Raw genomic sequence first — 23,321 nt, 5'->3', positions numbered from 1 at the left:
CGTGTCATAATCAAAAATATTAAATGTTCATAAATTAATCTGATATATTCAAATGATATTCACAAGTCTCGCGATTGGATGATTTCTTTTTGTTTCGAGATTGGTTTTATTTTGAAACGACAACGCGGAAGTGCGCTCGCGCAGCGGCGCTCGTGCGCGGCGCGCGCTCTGACAGCAGCTCAGCGAGGATGTTGGATCTGAACACTGTCTGAGCGGCTTTGTGTCCGAACTGTCGCCTCTTCTCCCCGGACAAACCAGCGCCGAGCCCTCACCGGAGCTTTTTACACGTTTATTTCTGCCGTGTTTTTATTGAAAACATCTGCCACATCCGCTCGTGCAAAGACACCTGGATTCACTGGAAAGCACCGCTGGATTCCTTCTTTTAATCGCCAGTTATTTCAACTTGCTTTTGCCTTCGTGAAAGGCGCGTTCTTCAATGTAGCCGAATATTTGTTTGCGACATCAAGCCACCATGAGTTCAAATGGTAAGTGCAATCTTGACAATACATGCGAGAACAATAATCATAAATACGTAATGAGCTTCAGAATAAGGTGTCACTTTCCATTGTGTGTGTGTGTGTGTTTGATGGGAAAGTGCAGCGTGAGCTCTTTGAGGAGTTAAGTATATCTCGGGGTCAGTGTGGCATTTGTCCGGAGTTCACCAGGTTTTATGGGATTCTTGCTCCAAAAGCAGCTGTCACCGGCAGTTCAACACCTGCTCCTGCGCCCGTTCATTCAGCCGTTCATTGTCAGAACTCGGAAGGGTGATCCTGAGTTCCAGGTGAATTCTCATGCTTGACTTTTCAGACTTGCACCTTCCATGTAGTGCCCCCTTCGTGAGGCTCGAACCGTAAGGCTCGCCTCAACCTCGCCGTCCTGAGGGGGGACATGATGCTAAGCTGACCCAGTGTCAGCCGACTCTGCCCCTGATCCTCTGTCAGCTGAATCAGGGTTTTCCCTGCAGGCCCTGTGGACGCTCAATAGTCCTGTTGTGCATCAGCACCAGTTGATTTTTAAAAATCCTCTGATCCACTTCCGCAAAACTTTGGTGATTAAACACAAACTTGTCATGGGGAGGTCATTTTTATTCATCCATTATAGTGGAGTGGCAGTTCAAGTAGAAAATTAACTGAGTATGGAATGAACTAAACTTATATTTGTTGAGCAATAAATGCTTTCTTTAACAGGAAATGGGAGTCTCAGGTATCAATCTGTTTTTTAATTACTGTCGGCTATTGTTGGCACGGCAGACACTGTAGTTTTCATTGAATTCCTATGTCTCCGGATCGTATGCTGACATTTATAATCCCCGCTGACAAGGTTCTTCGTAGGTCACCTTATTGACATCCATTGAACGGAGGCGGGCTGTGAAGCCAAAAACTGTGCTTGAGTAAAAATACTGCCACTTTAAATGCGCATTACTCAAGTAGAAAGAGATGTCAACTGAGAGGAGCATCTACTGAAGTGTTGAGCTACCTGGCAAAGCTAATGTCAATTAATTTAAATATTTAAGACAAAGGTTGTAATTTGTAGAAATGTCTGCACAGATTTGTGGCATGAGTAACGTAGTAAATGAGTGTTTTCGTAGCTTCAACATTGCGTTTTGGTACACTGACACTGTCATTCGTCGGTGCTAAAACTGAGGCCACAGGTGTTCACTTCCCTTGAACCGTCAAGCTGCTGGCAACAAGCAAATAATCATTCAGCCACTTGAAAATAGAAGGGTCTAAGAGTTTAATGTAAGTGAATAAAAGTACAGTCCAGTGAAAATAATAAATAAATAAAGCCGAAAAAAAAGAAAATCTTAGAAGTATGATATCAGGGTTCTTCTGAGGATTTTTTTTTTTCTTATGAGAGCCCGGTGTATGGTACCCCTATGTAGCCAAAGAAGTGGGGAGCACCCTGAACATAGTGGAAAAGTACTCCGGTACTTTTTCAATTTCCAGCCCCTCACTACCCCTATGACGGTATAAGCAGGGAAGGGCCAGGAGAGTGGCTTCAATGAAGGGAAATGAAGAAGCTTGAAACCTCCCAAAAGAGAAAGAAAATCTTTTATAATGTCTCAAGGATGAGCAAACCCCTTTGACACCATGGTAGAATGATGAAAGAGTGTTCCATGTTTGGTCTGTGACACCACTCACCCTCGAGCTAACAGCTAGCATGTCAGTTAGCACGGAGCTAACTTGTTGTCAGTTGTAGTGAAGTGTTCTGGGTCTCTCTTGGCCTCCTAACAATAACCTGAACTGAACCAGGGAGCTGCAATGAACACTTTGTTTTAGATTATTCATCAAATAAGACCTTTTGAGGTGGATGTTGATCAGATATTTTGTATGAGATACATGTATGAATATTGGTGATTTTAAATTCTTCTCAAGGACCAATAAAGACCCCAGATTTTAAGAACTGGAGCTCTCTGTCAACTGTTTTATGCTTCATGCTTCACAGGGTTAATACATGTTCCTGGATTACTGTATGTGTCGTTGTGTTAATATACTTGATATGCTGTATCACAGTATCACAGTGAGATAATTTAAGCAGCTTTGGGTTAAACAGAAATTCAAAATAGGTCCAAACAAAGGTAATCGCGATTAGTCGACTCATCAAAAAAATAATGACTAGATTAGTCGAAAACAACGATAACAGCCCTGCCTGTGACGATAAGCTAAAACCTCTATTGTGGCATCACATATGTAGATCATAAGTGTGTCAAGGACAGACAGCAGATGGTGGTTCTCCTCCATATAGAGGTGGGCATGAAAAGAAAGAGTGAAAAGCAGGTGATTCTTGAGTCTTTAACCTTAAGAGAACGCTGTCTTTTGTTTTGATCCTCAAATTCTTTGACATCAAGTGGGAGTGACACGTGTGAGCAGCAAGCATGTGGGAGCTGTCACTGCTGCGTGACGCTCTCAGTCGGAATGCTCAGAAACTCTCCTCAACCTGTGGTATGTGCTCGCATGATGTCACTGTCAGAGGAGGCAGATGTCTCCTCTCTCGTCTCCTTTCCTCTCCATCAGCCTGACATATGTTCCCCTCCGCTCGCAGCCCTCTCCAGGGTTGGACATGAATGGGCCTGTTAAGCCGCGCTGTGTGCAATGTTTTTCCGCTGCATTGGGTGTGATAGCCCAGAGGTCCTCGACACACACGGGGTAATTACACACTGTGCCGACTGTCTCGCTTCATCTTCTGGCCTTTCCATCACTCGTGGTCAGTGGGTTTTACAGAGTGAGTCCACTGGTGAAACAGTTTTCATGCCTGGCTGGTGGACAGCAGGGTTTTTACCCAGTGAGGGGTCCGGCTCTAGTCATGTGGCAGCACAGCTGAAGATGTGAACGTACACCCGCACCATCAGCAAAGACTGTGGCGCAATGGCCTCAAAGAAATGAGTGAGTTGCACACATCTGTCCCATTGATCCACATTTTTGAGATTGATTGACGGGTTGGTGCAGCGGCGGCAGTGATGCGGTCGCTGTATCGGACCGTCGTGGTGAAGAGAGAGCTGAGTCACAAGACGAAGCTCTCGATTTACCGATCGATCTACGTTCCCACCCTCACCTATGGTCACGAGCTTTGGGTAGTGACCGAAAGGATGAGATCGCGGATACAAGCGGCTGAGATGAGTTTCCTCCGCAGGGTGGCTAGGCGCACCCTTAGAGATAGGGTGAGGGGTTCGGTCATCCGGGAGGAGCTCGGGGTGGAGCCGCTGCTCCTCCACATCGAGAGGAACCAGCTGAGGTGGCTCGGGCATCTGATCCGGATGCCCCCTGGACGCCTCCCTGGGGAGGTGTTCCGGGCATGTCCTACCGGGAGGAGACCCCGGGGAAGACCGAGGACTCGCTGGAGAGATTATGTCTCCGGTCTGGCCTGGGAACGCCTCGGGATCCCCCGGGAGGAGCTGGAGGAGGTTTGTGCGGACCGGGAAGTTTGGGCTTCCTTGCTCCGAATGCTGCCTCCGCGACCCGACCCCGGATAAGCGGCAGAAGAAGGTGAAGTGAAGGTGAAGGTGATCCACATTTGTCTACAACCGAAGTGTTGCAAAAGAGTCTCCAGTACTAGTAGTTGCTTTAGATAAATAAGTAAAAATACTTTATAATTAACTCTGTATGAGATGCGATGCAATAGGCATGAAGGTTCTTCGGGGAGGATGTGATAATATCATGCTGTAGCATATGTTGCGATATATTGCATTATTGTACAGCTAAAATTGCATAATATTATTTAAAAAATCAAAGGAAAGATTAAGTCACAACTATTTGATTGTAAACAACATTTTATTTTTCAAATACTGAATGTCAAATGCAGTGTTACTTCATTACGTGTAACTTGAAAATCAAGTGCATCAAGTTAGTCACCTAAACAACATTGATATTAAACTATTGTTGCAATTATTATTTGTCCTATAACTAGCTGAAATACCTCCAAATGGCTGCCATTCAATGGCATTCAGAGGAGTTGTTCTTCGGCGCCGTCTACCGTAGTGAAGAGTTTGTTTTTTTACTTCCACTTCGGCTAAAATATCAGTTATTATTATTGTCAAGTTCGAAGTACCACAATGTAGAGTCTTATACCAATTTTTCCACACCTCTATAACTGTGACTCGCAAGTGCTGTGACTCACGGAGCACTTGCTTGCCTAAAGTTTGATTTACAGTTGAACACTTTACATATGCACGCCCACCGAGAGGTGGAGATTTATGGTGTATACTGAGCACTGCGGCTTGGGAAGTAATAAAACATTTATTGATCAATATGTCGATCAATAAGCTCAAGGACCTGTTGGAGGCAACAGATCCATCACATGAAAATACCTTCATGTCTATTGCTTTTATCACTGTAGACAAAGGCCATTATTTAGGTACAGTAGTTTGTCGTGATATGTATCTAAATGAAACATCATGAATGTATGTATCTGGGAAACACCCACGAGAATATTCCATCACACACCGCTTGTGCTGAACAATGTATTCTTGTATGTTCCTCCGTGTCCCTGCGACCTTGACTCATGGTTTGATTGAGTGATCATTCAGTGTGTCAGCACTGGGTTGACCCCTTCCTCTCCTCACAGTGGCCGAATGTTTTTGATAGCAACTGGACACTATCATAGCTTTGATGAATGGCTCTCTGTCAAGGTCCTGGCGAGGTAAAATGATGATGATAGAAAAAAAAAAATGACGGTGGGGGTGGGGTAGGATGACTTGAATCCTTAGATCTTTTGATGCGGTTGAACTCAATGGGTCTCCGTTGATGTCCGTCAGAAGGCGCTTTGTCTACTTTTTCAAATGAAGAAACTGGAAAGCTCCTGGACAAGGGCTGAAGAATGTATGGTAAAACCCCATTTTCAATGTTATATTAACGCATAACCTCATACTGCCCTTGAGGGAAGCGCTCTCAATCTAGGTGTTGGTAAACAGGACAGGGCTTGCATCTGCATAAATCCTGTGAATAATAGATGATGTGGGCAACAAATTAAGTTGAAAGTTAAGTTAAAATTTCAGCATGAGTGAGGAAAGTTAGTGGTAGGTTTTTACTATTTACAGTTAATGCTGAGCAATTATGTTGCAGCCATGGGGGTTTTAATCTGTAGTTTCTATCTCAATACTTTCAAATGTTTTGTGATAAAAACTATCTCAATACTGCTTTCAGATGAAGATAGTTTCAATCTCAAAAAATAAAAATACTTTTGAATAAAAGTATGTTTTGAGTTTGAAACTATTTGAAATTTGACTCCTGTTCTCGTTGAACTTGTATAATACATTTAAGAGTTTGTTAAGCAACTGCTTGCTAACATCTCCATTCAATGACGGATTCTAGATGGTGGGCACTTGTTGTCAAGGTTAGCAATAAAGCATTGTGGAAACCCTTGTGTTCTCACGGACCTTCCATGGACCACCGGCTTCAGTTTTACAGTCGGTTTATGTAATTGCAACAAAGAAATGTCTTCTACTCCTCTTGCATATGTTTCCCTCGACTGTCCGCAATATAATGGACATTTAAATTCTCACACTGTTTTGCATCACAGCTTTGTTATTTTACCTCTTAACCCTCTGTCAGCACCAATTTCCGAGCCTCCCTGGTGACTCAGCTCCCAGCGTGTTCTTGCTGGCGGCTGTCAGGTCATGAGCATAAATAGCAGCAGTGGTTGGTTCCTCTGGGGAGGCTGTCTGCCTCTGTGGCTGACCCTGGTCCCGCTTGCATCACCTGTCTGCCCCAGGCAGCATTCTGTGGTGGCGCTTGCCGGTTTGGCGACTGTTGCATCATCATCACACCTGTAGAGAAGCGGCCAGAATAGTGGCTCACCAGCTCTGCATGGGAAAGGGATGGAGGTCATTGGAGGGTTCTAGAACTGATTTGGGAGTGGATGGCTGTGCATTAACACAGTTACACTTTTAGGTAATGTAATCTAGATCTTAAGCTTCTCAGCCCGACGCTAAGCTGGATTCTCTTCTTCCTGTAGCTCAACGTCTCATAAATAAATAGTTTCCCATCCTGTTTGTTTTCTTTAGAAGTCTTTATCTTCATTTTCCTTGTCGTTTAGTGAGGCAAAATTTTCTCCATCTATGAGCCTGACTCAGTATCATTCCTTGGAGCATGCAGTTTCAATGTATTCAATCTCAACTGTCTTCTTTTCATGCCAAGAAATGTGTCGAGTCACACACCTTCTTGCTCTGAATGACTTCTTCTGCATTGACGACTCTTTTTCATTTATTTATTTATTTATTTATTTTTACTTGACCGACAATTGTGCACCACTTTTGAATGCACGATTGATCTGGGCTTCCGTGACAAGGAAGACCTTCCTTATTGGCGTCTTTAACAACTATTCAACCCATTCATGTCTTCATTCTATTATTTTTCTTTACTTTGTTTACTTAGTAAAATTACCGTGCGTAGCACTCTTCAATTTTTCTTTAAAGCTGAGGCAACAGAATCTCCAGAAAAGCAAGGGGACACACCTTTGAACAATGCTCTACAGCCATCTGTAAAGTGATTCTTCTGGAGGCAAATGAAAAATGTAAAAAAAAGTCTTAAGTCTTACCCATGCTTGAGCAGTGAGAGAGCTGAGCCAAGACGTTCCCAGTTTACTAGACGTTCAACAATCTTCCTCTCACCGATGGATTGCTACCCTACTGGGAGGCCAGGAGAGGCGACATTTCCCCAGTGATGCTGTCTGTTCCGTCGGAGTAAAGGAATGAAGGGAGATATCATACCATGTGGCTGACCTGGGAACAATTCCCAGAGAGGTTGAAGAAGTTTCAGGTAGTTTTTGGCAACAGTGGATAAAAGAAAACAATAGATGGACTTGCGCATCATGGATTTGTTTTGGGGTGATGACCAGATCCAACAAATGTATCTCTCCATTGTCAAGCACAAAGTTAAAGCAAAAGTTTCCTGAACCTGAATTTTTGGAAACTGTTTGATACCAGAACATTCTAAAACAGATCCTTTATATATAGCTTCAGCAGGATTCACCGCTAGATATCAGGGTTTGTCCGACATAGTCAATTTATTTTCCGACTGACAGAAAAATGTGTTCTTGCGAGCTACGATAAGAAATGTCCGACGTCCATCGCTGGCGTCATTATAATTCCGGCCACTGGCGTTGTTACTTATCAGGCGTCCCGGTGGTGCTGCCAGCATTGTAAGTAAAACAATGAACTCGGACGAGTGTGAATTGATGGCGCTGTGTTTTGTGGAACCTGCGGTGGACAATTATTCTCCTTGAGTCTGTGATGTTGAGGTGAGTTGTTGTTTGCTGTTGATTAATCCAGTCGATTAAGGTTAATAGCTCAACGCTGACAAAGTGGCTGTCTGGCTTCTGAGTCAGCGTTTAAAGTGGACAGCTGGTTGTGTCGGTGTTATGGCTTTTTCAGCGGAGACCTGTCAAGTGCTGCGGAAAGAAGCGCTGAATAAGTGACAGCTGTTGAATGTGCCTACGCACTGGTGGTCCAGGATCTAGAGACCTTGATAGATGGCGCCGAGCTGCCTGTGTAGGGGTGGCTCTCTCCCAACTTCTTGGTAGGGCTGTGTATTGGCAGGTATCCTGCGATATGATATGCATCCTGATACAGGAGTGGTGACGCGATACGCTGCAATACTGTTAGTTCTGCAATATATTGTAGTGTTTGTTAACAAGAGCCGTCATTTTAAGGAGAGAAATCAGATAATACAGTGCAATATTATGTGCTTGGAAACAAGTGATGTAGTCAGTCTAGTAAAAGTTCCCAGTCCATCAGAGGAATGAACTTAACCAACAAAATTGGACAGAAAAAAATGTTATTAGTAATAAACACATCACAAATGCAGCAGGTTGTCCAGCAACTTATGCATTATATATCACTGTTGTCAACTTAAAATATCAAGACAATATCAAAATAAAAGTATTGCAATATTTCTGCAAAAATATCGATACAATGTCATGCAATGAAGTATTGTGATATTTGAGTGTATCAATATTTTCTTACACCACCTGCCTCTTGGGGAAAACGGCTCTCACTTATAGACAAAATAGAGTCACCAATTGACCTACTTTTTGGACCGTGGGAGGAAACTCAGAGTTCACTCACACAAGCTTAGGGTGAACATACAGGTGTCATGCAGGTTCAATCCAAGAGTTGACTCAAACTGGAATCGCCTACCTTTTATAATCTTTGTTTAGGTTTGAATTTAAATTGATTTATTATAGGAAATGTATGGCAAAACTAACATTATTGTCTCTCGACAGCTTCTAAACAAGGCTCAGCTGGAGGTGCGCGGAGCTCCGGTCCCATCCGCTGCCAGCGATGTCGGGAAGTGTGCAAAGGAGAGGTGGTGCGAGTCCAGGAGACCCACTTCCACGTCAAGTGCTTCACCTGCACTGGTAAGCAACGCTTCTTAATCCACCGCAGGATAATTACCCTCCGTCAGTGGTTGCTGTGAGACATTTGAGGCGGTCAGTCGTGGACATAAGTTCACTCTTGTCTTCCTGAAACAGACAAACCTTCCTAACACTGGCACTTGGAGAAAGCAAATCCCCTGGTTAATCCATCTTCTAGTACACACGCTGAGTGCTACTATTAGCCCTGGGTGGGGATTGGAGAGGATCACAGGATCCCCACAGGAGACTTAGACTCCCGCTAAGTTGCCTTGTTATTGTGGTGCCAAGTTGAAAAGTCTCTCTTCCTTTTATTGCTAGTCTAATGACACACCTTTGACCTCTCGTGCTTTTCCTGGCAACCTAGACGCTGACCTCCTGAGACAAATGTATTTTCTCATCAATTAGATCCACCTGAATTGGATCTGCTGCTATTCTTGGTGCGACTCTTTTTCCACACCAATTACAGGGAGGTTTACGTGTCCCTTTGTGCCCTTCTTTATTTAAATCATTTGGGGGAAAAAGTATAAGACTGAAAATAAAAAATGAAAATGTACTTATTGTTCGCCTCAACTTGTTTTGTGGGGTCTAAAGAGGTCTAGACTACACTCACCAAAGTAACCAACTCCTCCTCCCATGGTCTCATGGACCTCAAACCAAAAGTCCAATGACTCTCCACCTCAACTGGCTTTTCGTGATGCAGAGCTGGAGCAGTGGTTTAACTCTGAACCTCGGCGCTGATTCTCTCACCCTTTGATAGCAATGACGGAACCTAAAATCAATTAAAGATGAGCTCACATTTCTTATTGGATTTTCTCTCCTTGCGTTGCTCTTTGATGCAGAGAGTGTTTGCCAAAATATGCTGCCTTTCAATGATCATTATTTATATTTTGGAGAGCTACTGTGGCTGTGAGACTGAATGATCGGCTGTAAATGTATCTTCTGGGTTTGTCTTGATGTCTATAAATGCATTCATTTTCTCGACTCACATTTTTGTGTATTTCTTCTGCGCTAGGCTGAGATCCTGAAGAATTACAAAATCTTTGGAGTGACAACCTCTCAGAGTCTTGTTCCTACTTAACGCTAATACGGTAAATTCCAAGCACATTAGCAAAATGATCTGCTCTCCTAAAATAAGCTCGTGACAGTTGAGTGTCTGTGCCTGTGCAAATTAGGAGTCAAAGAAGTGAGACATTCTATTTGTCATGCTTCTGTGCTGCCTGGAGCTCCTTCGCCTGGTGTTCTGTCACATTGAAGAGAGTCAGTGTTGGAGCACACAATCCTTGACTAGTGTCGGGCTGAAGATTCAACTGCGCTTTGTAATAATGTTTTGAATGGGGATCTTTGACCCAGAGGTCATAGCCAGAGATGAGCTTAGACTTGTGCTTCAATATTGGCTTCTACTTGCTCATCTGGTTTTACACAGTCACTCCTACATTGGCACTAATTAAACACATAGTATTGTAAGTAGACCAACTCAAGTCAATAGAGTTAAAATTATGCAAGAACAAAGCAAGTTTCGATGTTCTTCCGTACGTGTCTCGTGAGCTACATTTGTGGTTGGAAAAACAGCAACAGTGAATAACATTTATCTTGTCATTGGCGAGGACAGTGTATTGTGCAGTATTTTCGTCGCTAAGTTGATCTTGAAGGATTTGAATGAAGGCACTTCACTTCTGACTTGTTTTCTTTTTAAGCGTTTTGTCTGCCACATTAAACTTTACTGGTCATCACTGATATATGCGTTAACAGATCTCCAGACCACGACCTAACACTCACTTTTTTTGTGGCCAAATTGGGAGACAACAGTGTTGCTGCACGGTATTCGCCATGTTTATGCGAGTGAATGACTGAATTGTCATGCTAGAAATGTTGGGGATGTGGCATATTTACTCGATTTAATCTTTCTAAATCTTAAATTGCCAGATTATTATTATAATTTTTTAAAATAATTTGCCATTTTTGACAATCAAAACAAACTTTGTAAATTAAAGCAATATCAAAAATACAGGTACAAATTAAAAATACAGTTATTTATTGTGATTACAATCTTCAAAACATGATTTGAATTTTTGCCGAAATCTTGCTGCTCTATTTCAGTGTCTTCATTCATATGGTGCAAAAGTATGAAACCATCCACGTGGTTGATACATTTGAAAGGTGTAAACATGTAAATTTAGCACCAATCTGAAAATGAAGAAATAAATCCCGGTGCGTCTCCCTGAGACTCAGAGCGTAGCCCTGTTTCTCACTCATCAGTAGAGGAATGCTCCTCAAAGAGGAAACTATTTTCCGTAGTTTCCTTATCCATCCTCAGAATACAGTTTATTTTCTCTCTTGTCTAAAGGCAGCAGGGGAGGTTATTGAAAAACAAATTGTGTCAAGTGTCCTCGTGCAAATCATGTCTGACTACAGTCAGAGGTTGCTCTGAGGGGCACATAGACTCAGATGGTGGTTGTTTTCAAAAGCTCTGCCACTATTAGCCAACTTGGGGGTGCTAATCCGTGCCCAGGAGAGAAAGGGGGTGCACATGTGCTGGAGAGAAAAAGAGATGGGGGATGGTGTTCAGACCTCGACATTACATCATTAGATGCCTCTATCTCCTTTTTTTCACCCGGTCAAAACAGCATCAATAACAAGCCTTTCCAGCACCTTTGGACGCCTCACACATCCCAGATCGCTGGACTCGGTACGGCTCAGCGTCACATCCCGACACGTCCCGCGCTCTGTTGTCAGGCGTTTGCTCAGCCAGCAGTTTTCCAGCCGTGTTTTTGTTTGGTGTCCGTGCCGCTTGTTCTTTTTAACTTCACTCACTGTTCTGTCTTTGTATTTTAACCCTGTGATACGGTTCCCTGTGTGTTTGCTGGAACTGAAAGGTGATAAATGGAAGACAATATTTGCTTTTGACTGCTGCGGCTTCAAACAGAGCCGCTCTAGTAAAGCAGCTATTGTTGACAGGCCTGAATAAATAGCATTGGGTTGTTATTAATAACGTTCCAATGCAGACATTTGAATAAAATGAAAAGCCTTGTTGTGAAAAAGGAACTGCTACATTATTTTCTACGTTGTAAGTACCAGAGTGTTTGTCATGTGATGCTCTGCAGGCCTGAGACCCAAACTTCCTTGAGCTTTGAGTTAAGCTCTACTGCGCGTGTACCGCAGTCCCTCCTTCACACCCACATCATAAATATAAATGTGATGATTAAAGTTTGCTACTCATCAAAAGCATCTTGATGACATTAGCTTGGTTTTCATTACCCTTGATGAACCCTTGAAATGAGCAAAAACTGAACATAAGAAGAATAAAAAAACTTGCCTGAAAACCTTTAATGCTTTCATGAAGCAGTTTTTCAAGAATTTGAAATCAAAATATATGACATCAGGTGAAACTGCAGCGGAGTGTCGTGGTGTGACCGAGTGGAGTGTCGGAATAGTCAAAATACCCAGTTGTCATTTTAGGAGTAAGGCTGTCTCTTTGTTTCACCCCATAATTATATATATATATATATATATATATATATATATATATATATATATATATATATATATATATATATATATATATATATATTGATATATTGATAATGGATAATGATCTCTTGAAAAGGAAAACGCAATGATATTTTTTCTAAATGTTGCTTTTATTATGCAAAGAACTCTTGCAACCAGGAACAGATGTGAAAACAAGACAGTTCTAGCATAAAAGGATCCTCCAATAATCGGTAAATAATCTACAGAAAACTCAAAACAGTGTGCAAACAAAACAAATGTGTGATGAAGAAGCAGTCCAAAAATAGAAATGCAAAAAGAGGAGAGGCATGGGCGGCTCAAGAAACGAAAAGCAGAGAAATGAAAATACAAGAATCATAACTCAGAACAAAAGGCGCTGGAAAACCAGGTTAAATGTGAGATGCTTGTAGAAGCTGGGAAAAATGGATGAGCAGAATTATAAACTCACCATATAATGAGCGGACAGGCAGAGATAAAACACAGGAGCACATGGATAACAAGAATATGATGAGGAGCAGTGCAGGTGTTCTGGTGACAGTGGTTAGCTGTGTCGCTATCTAAGCGAGAGATTGATGAAGGAGCTGCATTGGAGTAAGAAGGAAACAGCTAGCAGAAGCAGTGCAGTAGAACGCGACAAATACGCAACATACGATTGGCCGACTTGACTGAATATGACGTATATGGGTTGACAAACACGCCGACATGTCTGTTTGTATTGTTGTCAATCGTCCCGTAATTTCCAGACTATAAGCTGCTACTTTTCTCTCTCGGTCTGAACCCTGCGGCTTATACAACAACACGGCTAATATACGGATGTTTACAGGCTGAAGAGCTTCATGCTGCTAAAATATTGAGCTAGTCACATCAAACCAATGAAATCACAGGCGTGTTATTGGCCTTAAAGTGCTCAAATGCTCTGTTTTCGCTCACTTGTCCGCAGCTCCACCCACAGAGCCGAACTTCTTTTTTTTTATTTCAACTGAGTCTATTGAGTATGTTTAGTGAACCCTTGGAAATGTAATGAATTATTTAAGCAACGCAAAAACATGCTGAAGTATTAAAAAAAAAAAAGAAAAACTGCCTTCATTCGCTGTAGTTTGTGGATGAACGCATTCATTTTCAATGTGAAAAGTTTAGTCTTGACAGAAAAGGGCTGACTGCACCCAAAAGAGTGGACCACAAACATTTTCTCTCTTGCTGACAAAACACAAGCGTCCATCATTATTTTCCCATTTGAGGCAACATTTTTGTAGTTTCATTGGAGTCAATGTCGTTTACTGTGATCGTCCGTGTCTCGTGCGCGCGTGTCTGTCGGCCACAGTTGACCACAGTTAACCTGCTGCAGATGCTTCAAGTCTCGCTTCCAAATCAGCCGTGTGAGCGAAATTAAACCAACAGGCGAGCGTGCGCTGTGCATTGCATGACGCTTCTCTGCTCTGCTAATGCTTCATTTAGGGATTGAATCCTCACAAGGGCTTGATAAATGCATCTTTGTCTCTTTCTGGCTGACGTGGTTCAGAGCCTCCAGCCTCCCTACGGACACCATTACCTTCCATCCCTCAACATTGCTGTTAATATAAAGAGGAGGGGGGAAATTAAAGGAGGGAAGGGGCAACAGCTAAGGCAACAAGAAAGAGGTTCAAAGGAAAAACAAGAGGCAAAATACACAGAAAAAAAGTGGGGGGTTACTGGGAATGGGAGCTTCCTGTAACTATAGCAACGGCTGCTACGCTGCTCCAATCACCACGCCATTGCCTGGTTGCTAGGGAGAGATTCGGCTGAGAGGGAAGAGAGCATGGCAGACAGGAGCGTTCCTCTGCGACGACTCTCCAGGATCTGGATAGATGACAGGGATTATTGCGCTGCTTGACTCGGAAAAGCCTCAGGGTCCAGAGGGAGCTTCAAAACAACGCTCCGTCAATAGTCTTAACGTGTGTTTGTGGCTGGGTAGAGTTAAGTGATTTAAGCCCAGTGAATTCCATAGAATTAGCGAATTAGGAACTCCATTTTTAGGTTGGACAGTTGAACCTGAATTCGAATGCTGCTACAACAGCACGAGGCTTCTTCTCTGAGCCTTCACCCTCACTTGTTTTCCACCCAGCTGAGTCTGTCATGACGTCTCAGAGGGTTAAAAGCCGACGGCCTAAGCAGAGTGCTGGTATGAAGCGACTCCACAGGGCAGCCATCTGTCTCCATCATCCACCACGGCGTAGTGCTGGGGAACCCTGTCATTCACACACTATTTCTCTCTGCTTCTGCCTTCCTCAGCACTGTACATCCCATACCTTTCCCACTCAAACTTCTCCATCCTACTTCATGACTGCTGGAGTGACGCTTGCTAACTTTCATCATTCGTCATCGATTACATAAGAGTTTGGATATTTTTCTGACAATATTATGACCTTTTTATGGCGCAGACAGCACCACTGCACCCATGGTTTATAGACTGCTGCGGCTTATGGACGGACATTTATTTTCCTTCTTAAATTTAGTGTGTGTGGCTAATATGCTGGTGCACTCTATTGTCTGGAATTTACAGTATGTTTTTAGTCAGTGCGAAGAAACCAGGGTGCAAGGAGGAAAAAGACGTGAAAAACAAACAAACTCCAGAGAGATAGGCGTCAACACTGTAGCTGGATTTGAACCCTCTTGCTATGAGATCGCAGAACCAACTGCTATTCCACCACCACCACCAGAGCAAATGTCCGAAAAACAAAATTATATCACGTCATAAAGCAAGTACCCAATTTTCTTCAAGCTTATTCCTGAATTAATCAGACAAATATGTTGTTAACAAGTGCAATGATGAGTTCTTTCCTCACTGTTTTCTTGCCGAACAAGTCCAACTCTTCAGGCAGTTCATCCTGATGCTTGAAAATAATAGTGTTGCCACTGAATGAGACCATTGTCTTTAGTGGGCAGGTGTCTGTGGATCTGCAATCTACTTTTCGTGTCTCTGCAGCTAAGTCTGTGCCAGTTGGCACGACTTAAGAAAACACTTTTTACACTTCAAAGTGTTTCCTTCCAGAGGGTCTGAACATCCAAAGAGGAAGCCAGAGGAAGTCAAATCTCTTGTGTGGAGGCCGAGGTGGGGAATAACCAAGTAGCAAGCTGCTGCAACTTGTCACTTGACAGTCAATAAATGTAGCAAAACATGTGTATTTGGACCCGCCCTTGAGTGAAGAGCGCTACAGTGCAGATTCAAATGAGCTCTATTGGTCTCACAATCAAACGCTCTGGTTCATTAACAATGAAGTCAAGCTATGTTTTGGATGTTTCGGCTTAATGTAGTCCTAATAAGGTACGTGGATGGGGTCAGGAACTACTTCAGTTTCAGCTCGACTCGACTTCAAGATTGGAATTTTAATTGGGTCTGTTGGCTTGAGATAACGACCCAATCGCGCAGACCCCCCGTGGGTGTCTAATCAGCGTGGCTCTAATGACCACGGCTGCAGACGCCGGCCTACGTGTCCACCGCTAATCACTGGACTTATCGTCTCTCTCAGATAACTTTTCTCTCTGCCACGATCCCTGAGCAGTGCGGACAGAAACACATACGGAACAAATCCATGTGTTTTAAATGCTGGTGGATTGGGTTGCTGCTTTCATGGGTGCAATACCATGTGGTGGTTTATGTGGCTGTAACCAAAGCTTTCTTCTTTTAGCCGAGCTCAGCCATGTCTCTGCGGGATCAGAGGTTCGACCCGACTCCACCCACTGTGCTGGCAGCTGCCACATGTGGTTGGATTTGAAATGGTTTGGACTGAAAGGTTCAAGATCAGCTGCCTTCAGACGATGGAGAAACTTTTCTTGATGGCTTTAGACAGTTCAGTTCAGGGGTCAGTATATAGACTGGCAATTGTGCCAGGATTTTTCCCAGGGTAGAGGGCAGTGTTGCCACAACTGTGTTTTACACGACTGGCTCATGTGAGAAAGTTCATTTACAAAACATGCAGTAATGCTAAGGGGAACGTGTTTTTTTGGAGGAAATAAATCGGTAGATAAACAACAAAGTCTAGTGCAATAGCTTAAATCATGCTATGGTTACAGTGATGCCAGCCAGTCTCCAGACTCACAAGACGTTATTTCCAACCAGATATGGCACATTTTCCACATTTGATCAAAGCCAAGCTGCTGTTTTCTACAGCTCTTCTTCCCTCCGACTGTCTTGGTCCTCTGTTCACAGAACATAGGGTCGTCTTTGATGGTTACTGACACGACGCTGTAAGAAACCTCTTAACTGTTTTTCTCTTTGAAGCGAGGTCAATAGTGATTTACCCATGATGCTTTTGCTTGGCGTAAGGACTGAAAGATATACCGATATGATATTGATTTAGAGTTATGAACGTTCAAGATATTAATATTCACTATATAGTGTTACGGTTTCTCTACTGCGATATGAACAGTCACGATGTGGATATCAATAAATAAACAGGCTCAAGTTCCCTGCTTGTCCTCTTGTAAAGTTACGGCAATGGCAAATGTCAGTTTTGCCCTTCATGCTACCGTTAAAACCAACATAATTTCCAGCTTACCGTCGATTGACAAGTAAAGCCAGTATCAGAATGTTTTTCACTAAACCCATACAGTACTGTATTGATATCGAGGTGTCCGGGCTGAATATCAAATATAGGAGCTATACATGCTTCTGAATCCACGTGCTTTGTCTAAACACGCATCAAGATGCTGGCACAGTCATGTTGGCTTAAGAAGGTGGAAACAGAGATGTGAGTGTGGATAGATAAGGCGGAGTCGCCCTTAATAGTTGTCCTTAACCCTCACCCGTGAATACTGACAGTATTGACAAAAACAACACCAAACTCCCCATCCATTGGGAGGAAATCAGAGCATCAGGGATGAGCTAACGCTGTAGGGTGAAGCCAATGGTAGGCTGATGTAATGATACCTATAGCTGATGAATTCCCGATGAGCCTCAAATGTTCCTGTGAGGAGCTGCATTACGACTGGGAGAGTGCTGGGAGAGGATAATCTCGCTTCATGATTCCTTTAAGAGTTGGCTAAGGTAGTGTTTGGTTCAAGTGTGCATGAGTGGGCCCATTGTGCCTCAATAGGCACTTCAGGTAATCCCCTCTAGGACACTTGACGTGGACAATCCTGTCCCGAAGTCGTGGTCTTCACAGGGAACTACTGATCGGATAACCTGTGACAAATTCATAAAGGGGCCAGCCATGCAGAAAGCCTCTGAAAATGAAAGTATTTTGTGAGCTTGGAGTTCAGTCTCTTACTGTTTTGATGGGTGGTCTGATCTCTAACTTGTTGTGTTTGTACCCTCACTGATGTTAGAGCACATCTCTCTTTTTTGTCAGCTGGCAGGACAACTCTAGCAGGTCACACCTTTTCTGCCTAAGAGGAAAACTGCAGAAGAATACCAAATTCCTTGAATCTAAATTCTTGGCTTTAAATCTGTGATTTTGTGTTATCCGAACTGTGAATTGATCAAACTTGGTTTGTGGTGTCGGAATGCACTTCCCAAAACAAGGACAATGGTTGATCAAACTCTCAAGCTTTTTGAACGCAAGCACTGAAGTAGACGTTGTCGAGAACCAACCTTAGAAAATAAAGTCATTTTCATTCGGGGCTCACCTTCCACTATTTTATTATTATTATTTTTTTTACATTGAACCGAACTGCCAAAAGTGGCGCCAGCGCCACCACACCAGGCTGATTTAGGCTGTCTCCAGGGTAGCTGCAGAAGGTTTACGTCTGCTATGGCAACTGAGGTTGTGGGCCGTCCTCTGAAATGCCCGAGCCAATCATGTTGTCGGAGGGAAAGATTGTGATAAGCCGAGGCAGGTGAACCCACGAGCCGGGGCCTCCAATCCTGAGCGGGCAGATGCAGCTGGCCAGCTGTGATTCGGTCCCCCACTTCTTATGCTAATAAAGTACACAAAGATAATGGAGCAGATTCGAAATCTGGTTTGACTTTTATTGAACTGCTTTTTAATTATATAAGATAACTAACTACTGTAGAGTCAAATCATTGCTGTGAGCTATCCTCCCCCCGCCCCCGATTTTTTTCCATGATGGTATCAAGTGGCATGTGATTTGGTTTCTGGGAATAGAAGGTTTGAAATTCTGCGGGACGATTTCTCTGGAAATGTGGTCTGCGCACACACATCAAACACACACACTTTTACGAACCAATTGAAATGTTGAAGTTAATTCATGCGCCCCACATTCCCCCTCTCTGAAGCCACTCTGCCTCCACGCCAGAGACCTGTCTTAATGATAAGATCCATCATCATAGCTCAGCGCACTGTCACATTTCATCCAGAGCCTCTGCTCTGTGTGTTCCCATCAGGAATAGATTTATGTGTCTCCTTCCTCCTGTGGGAGCCAAGATTGTTTTGTTTTTAAGTGAGGGCCCATTGATCTTTTATTACACCATTAAGTCAATACGCTGCTCTCATAAACAGCTTGAGATTAAGTGAGCCCCTTAGAAGGGCTGGTGCACACGTGTGCATCTACTGTAAAGAGATGACTGGTGGCTGTCGAGAGTCCACACCAAGTCCAGCCTTCTCTGTCCACTGAATCTATTTATACCCTTCATGCTGTCAACAATCTTGTGCTGCATCCACCGCAGGCAAATAACACTTTCTTTATTTCACTGCGAGCCTTATTCGTTTAGTCAAGCAGCCTCCTAATGCACAGCTGCGTTTTATCAGATAACCACACCGTCATTGGAGTTGCCTAAATGCTCTTTCCATTATTTCATACTGCCATCTTATTCGGTGGTTTGCCTCTGATATTCAGTTTCAGGGAAATGTGGTCTTTTTATGTGGAGTCGACCACAGTCGGATTGGTTTTAGGAAAGAATTGTGTCTGAGCTGTCAAAGTCTATAGTGTCCGCTTCCGAGGACAGTAAATGTGTCTCACGGCTGGGATGTTGAGTCAGTGGGAGGGTTACGGTACGGCTGTGTCTTATCTCCAAGATATTTGGCACAGATGGAGGATTTATGCAGTACAGACATGCTGAGGAGGAGGTGTCAAACCCGAGGCTCACGGGCCAAAACAATGAATGTTGTTCTGATCAAAATTGTGTTCTAAATCAACACATTTTTTGTGACAATGTTAAATATCAATATTCCTCTCTAAAATGTGGTCATTTTTGTTAATGTTTTGTTGCATTTTTAATGTTATACTGCTTGACTTGAAGAAAATCAAAATTTTTATGTATGTGCCAATGCCAGTAGCAGGTATCGGTCCGATATCAGACTCATATACTCGTACTCATAGAATGGCCACCGATGCCATGAAACCGAAACACTTTACAGCAGCAGGCAGTTTATGAATGTCAATGAATGAATGACAATTTTGTAAAATGTGTGTTTGTAATGCAGTGAAGCTTGTGACCGTCACCCATGTACAAGCAAAACATACTGAAGTACTCGTAGACTACCCTTCTGGAGAGTACTGGTACACTCCCCTCGCCAAGGAGCTAAAAACTACAGACCAGCGACCACCTTGGTCAATGATCCGTGCAAATGCAGTTCAGCTCTAAGGCTACGGCCTCTGGAATTTACTTCACTTCATAGCAATAGCTGTGGCACACGGGCTCTGCTGAGGCAGCGCAATTTCCACGCACTCGCGGCGAGCACACACCTGATTTCATTAGTGCCGCCGCTGGTAGGTGCCTTGCCGTCGATGCTGAGAAATTGAGGTCTGTTGTTTGGTTTCCTTTTGCACATTGTTTTGCTGAGAATGGCTTTTCCAGTGATTATGTCATTATTTTGCCATCAGAGCAAATTGGCTCACCACTGTCTGGAGCAGAGTAACTTCCCGAGCAGCCATCTGTGAGGCTTGTCGACGCGGTGAACAAAAGCAGGACCCAGATGGGTTAGGAGGACTCCTTCCCTCCATGAACAACCTTATTTGCATTATTTTTAATTAAAAACCAATACCAGAACTTTGGTTATGGTTCATATCGGCCTGGCAGGAAACGCACATCGCGTCTAGTGACTGAAGTGTATTTCTTTCTTCACAGTTGGAAGGAACCTCTTGTTCCTGGTGCTTTATTGATTTCTCCTTCATTGTCCTTTCTTTTCAGTCTGTAACTGCGATCTGGCGAGATCAGGCTTCTTCCAGAAGAAGGGGGAATATATCTGCACGGCGGACTACCAGCGTTTGTATGGCACGCGCTGTGACCGCTGCGACAGCTTCATCACCGGCGAAGTGGTCTCGGCTCTTGGACGAACGTACCACCCCAAGTGCTTTGTCTGCAGTGTTTGCAGGTACAAATCCTCTTACAATAACTTGCAATTGCCATCTTTGAATGAACTGTATGGTGATATACGTTGATGTTGGTTTGAAGGTCAAGCTTCAAGTGACGGTTACCTTTGTTTTTGCAGGTTTTAAATGTGTTAGTTGACATTGCCCAAGCTGGTTTGGTACACAGCCTTGAAGCAAGTGCCTTGGCTTGAGTTTCTGCCTTGTGTTCTTTGAATTAGCCCTGCTACCATTCTCCAAATTCATTTGAGTCATTCAAGGAATGCTTTGTTTTTATACTGAAGGGAAGTGGTCAAGTGATCAGTCACAAGACAGCAGTATTTCTGGACACAGAAAATGTTTATAAACGATGACTCAGAGTCGATTCTCTGCTATGGACTCATGCACCAAGCTAGTGGGCTCAGGGTTCAGCGAATCTCATTTAATGCTTTTAATTTCATGCCCACACCCAACTGCAGACACACGAATGGTAAGCATTTGTCAATGCCAGGTTTTTTATGTTTGAAAACTGAAATTTCAGATGGCTCACAAAGTTGTTTTACAGTCATTAAACACAACATAAATTGCTTCACAAAATAAGCACACAACAGCAAGCTCGCTGAGCAGCTCATGTCTCTGCCAGTGGATCGGACCGCAGAAGTTACGCTGATGGTCACAGCAAAAAAAAAAAATGGCACAAAAGACCAATGAAATCACAGGCGTTTTATTAACATTAAAAAACTGTTTAATGTTATTCTTCTTAAATTAAGTGGGTGCGGCCTATATTCTGGTTCTGGTGCACCCCATAGTATAGAAATTACGGATGTTCATCCTCCAAATGTGCGATCCCCCATTGTTCCATCCTTATGTCGCTCGTTCTTTCACTGCAACGCTCAGCATTATAAGCATCCTGAGTTGAGACTTGGCTCAGCAACCATCAAAAGCAGCCTATCAGTCATTGTTGCTAAGCTTTATATCAAAATTAGCTTCAGATGTTAAGTTAAACAAAATAAATTGGGAAAAACCTTTTTGTTCCATAAAGCGCACGTAATCTTTAATGCCTCTGGATACAGAAGTTCATTCTTTAGTGGCATTTCTGGCCTGAATTTTGGAGAATCTCTTCCATATGCAAATGAAATTGGTATTGAGACAGTTAGTTAAAATTCAGGCCATTGATGATGACAATCAATAACCAGCTCTAACCTCTTTGTTAGCGAAATATCTGTGAAAGTTTGCAACAGAATTCAGTGAAATTTTTACAGAGTGTTGATAACAGGCTATTATCCGATCCGGATTGAGGAGTTTGGATTACTAGCGCCACCTTCTGGCCCACTGAGCTCACTTCAACTTGACAATTGTTAGTAAAGCTATTCAAGCCATCTCAGCATATGGATTATAAATAAATGAATCAATGCTGCCTGGCGGAGACCTGTGCTCTCTGAGTACCTTGTGGAACATGTCAAAATGACAGGTCAAGCTTGCCCAGTGGGTGGACAGAAGTGAAGCTATAATGTGGTCTTCAGTCTCTGAAAAAGATGTTGGTGTTGCACAACCTTAACCAAAATGTCACCCTCATGAGGTTGCCTGTCCTAAATTCACCCCGAAGGGAAAGTCCTGATTACCTCATTATGCTGTGCGCTTCAGCTCTAACTGGATTAGTTTAGATCAGGCGTGACTCGTTGGCTACTTACAAATGACTCGTCTACAATGATCCACCCATCTTTTTTAAACAGAGTGCTAGAGGAGACTCAAACGAAGTGCAACTAGCCACCATTACCAAGTTTACCTGAGCTGTCCTTGTTGTCTGCTGGTCGCGCCCTCGACTCGGCATCAAGCTTGGGTTGGGGATGAATTCCATTTTGACGTGGCTTACTACAAGAGTGGAAGCAGCAGCTCTGTCACTGGGCTACATCACTGGCTTCTCTCCCGGAGATAAGGAAAGTGGCCGCAGCTTCTTTGCGTCACAAAAAAAGCCACAGGTTATTTTCCTAGTGTCACCTTGAGAGGTTTTCCAGGCATATCCGGCTGACAAGGCGAGGTGGGAGACTTATTTCGGTGCAGGGATCATTCAGGGACACCTAAGCCGTTGAAGCTGTCAAGCGAGGGTGGAAGTTCAGAGATCCCAACTTAGACTGCTGCGTTCTCCACACCAAAATAAGAGGGTGAATAGTGAAGGAAAGACATTGGAACCAGAGTCATGGCTGTGGGACTGCGGCATCAATACAGTCGTGATTCCACAGTTGTGGGTTTATTTTGAGAAAAACAGATGATCCATTGTTTCTTTTCTCTCTGTGCCACGAATAGCTGCTACCTGCCTCATGACCAGACCGTGCTGCCTCAAGTGTTGCCGCTGGCTACATCACTTGTTCGTGTTCTTGTGATATGCATGTTAACTATTCATGCTCCTCTGGGTGCGTCTTTTGGGAGCCAGAAGTGAGGAGGTTTTAAAGGAGTTGGTTGAGCGCGTGAGTGCAGTGGGGTGCCTTGTGACGTGTTTCTTTTTACATATAATAGCTTTCTTTACATCAGTGGAGCCTTTTCATTTAGAAGCCCTTTGCTTTCAGACCATTTCTTCAATTCTCTGAAGTTTTAGTCTCATCTGCCCTTCGTTGGCCCTTGCATGATACACATAATAAACGGAGGAACAAGCTAGGAACATATTTCTGAGGGGTTTGCATCATTCTAAAAATGTCCAAATGCGTCATAGGTGCGTTTTTACAATCCCAGTTTCATTCCAT

At 43.3% G+C, this 23,321-nt stretch overlaps 1 protein-coding gene across 7 annotated transcripts in view; it reads left to right on the top strand.

The window, feature by feature from the left end:
- Nucleotides 1–196: 196 nt before the first annotated feature.
- Nucleotides 197–23,321, top strand: part of ablim3 (actin binding LIM protein family, member 3) — a 41,615-nt gene continuing 18,490 nt past the window's right edge. For all 7 annotated transcript variants that reach the window (XM_053879291.1, XM_053879289.1, XM_053879286.1 and 4 more), the window contains exons 1-3: nt 197–485; nt 8,719–8,853; nt 20,426–20,609. In XM_053879291.1, the coding sequence (XP_053735266.1) occupies nt 473–485; nt 8,719–8,853; nt 20,426–20,609 (332 nt within the window). In that variant the 5' untranslated portion in view covers nt 197–472. The remainder of the gene's footprint in view (nt 486–8,718; nt 8,854–20,425; nt 20,610–23,321) is intronic.

Source organism: Synchiropus splendidus, chromosome 11, assembly GCF_027744825.2.
Source record: "Synchiropus splendidus isolate RoL2022-P1 chromosome 11, RoL_Sspl_1.0, whole genome shotgun sequence".
In the NCBI taxonomy this organism is placed as follows: Eukaryota; Metazoa; Chordata; class Actinopteri; order Syngnathiformes; family Callionymidae; genus Synchiropus; species Synchiropus splendidus.
This window is presented reverse-complemented; position numbering and strand designations above follow the sequence as displayed.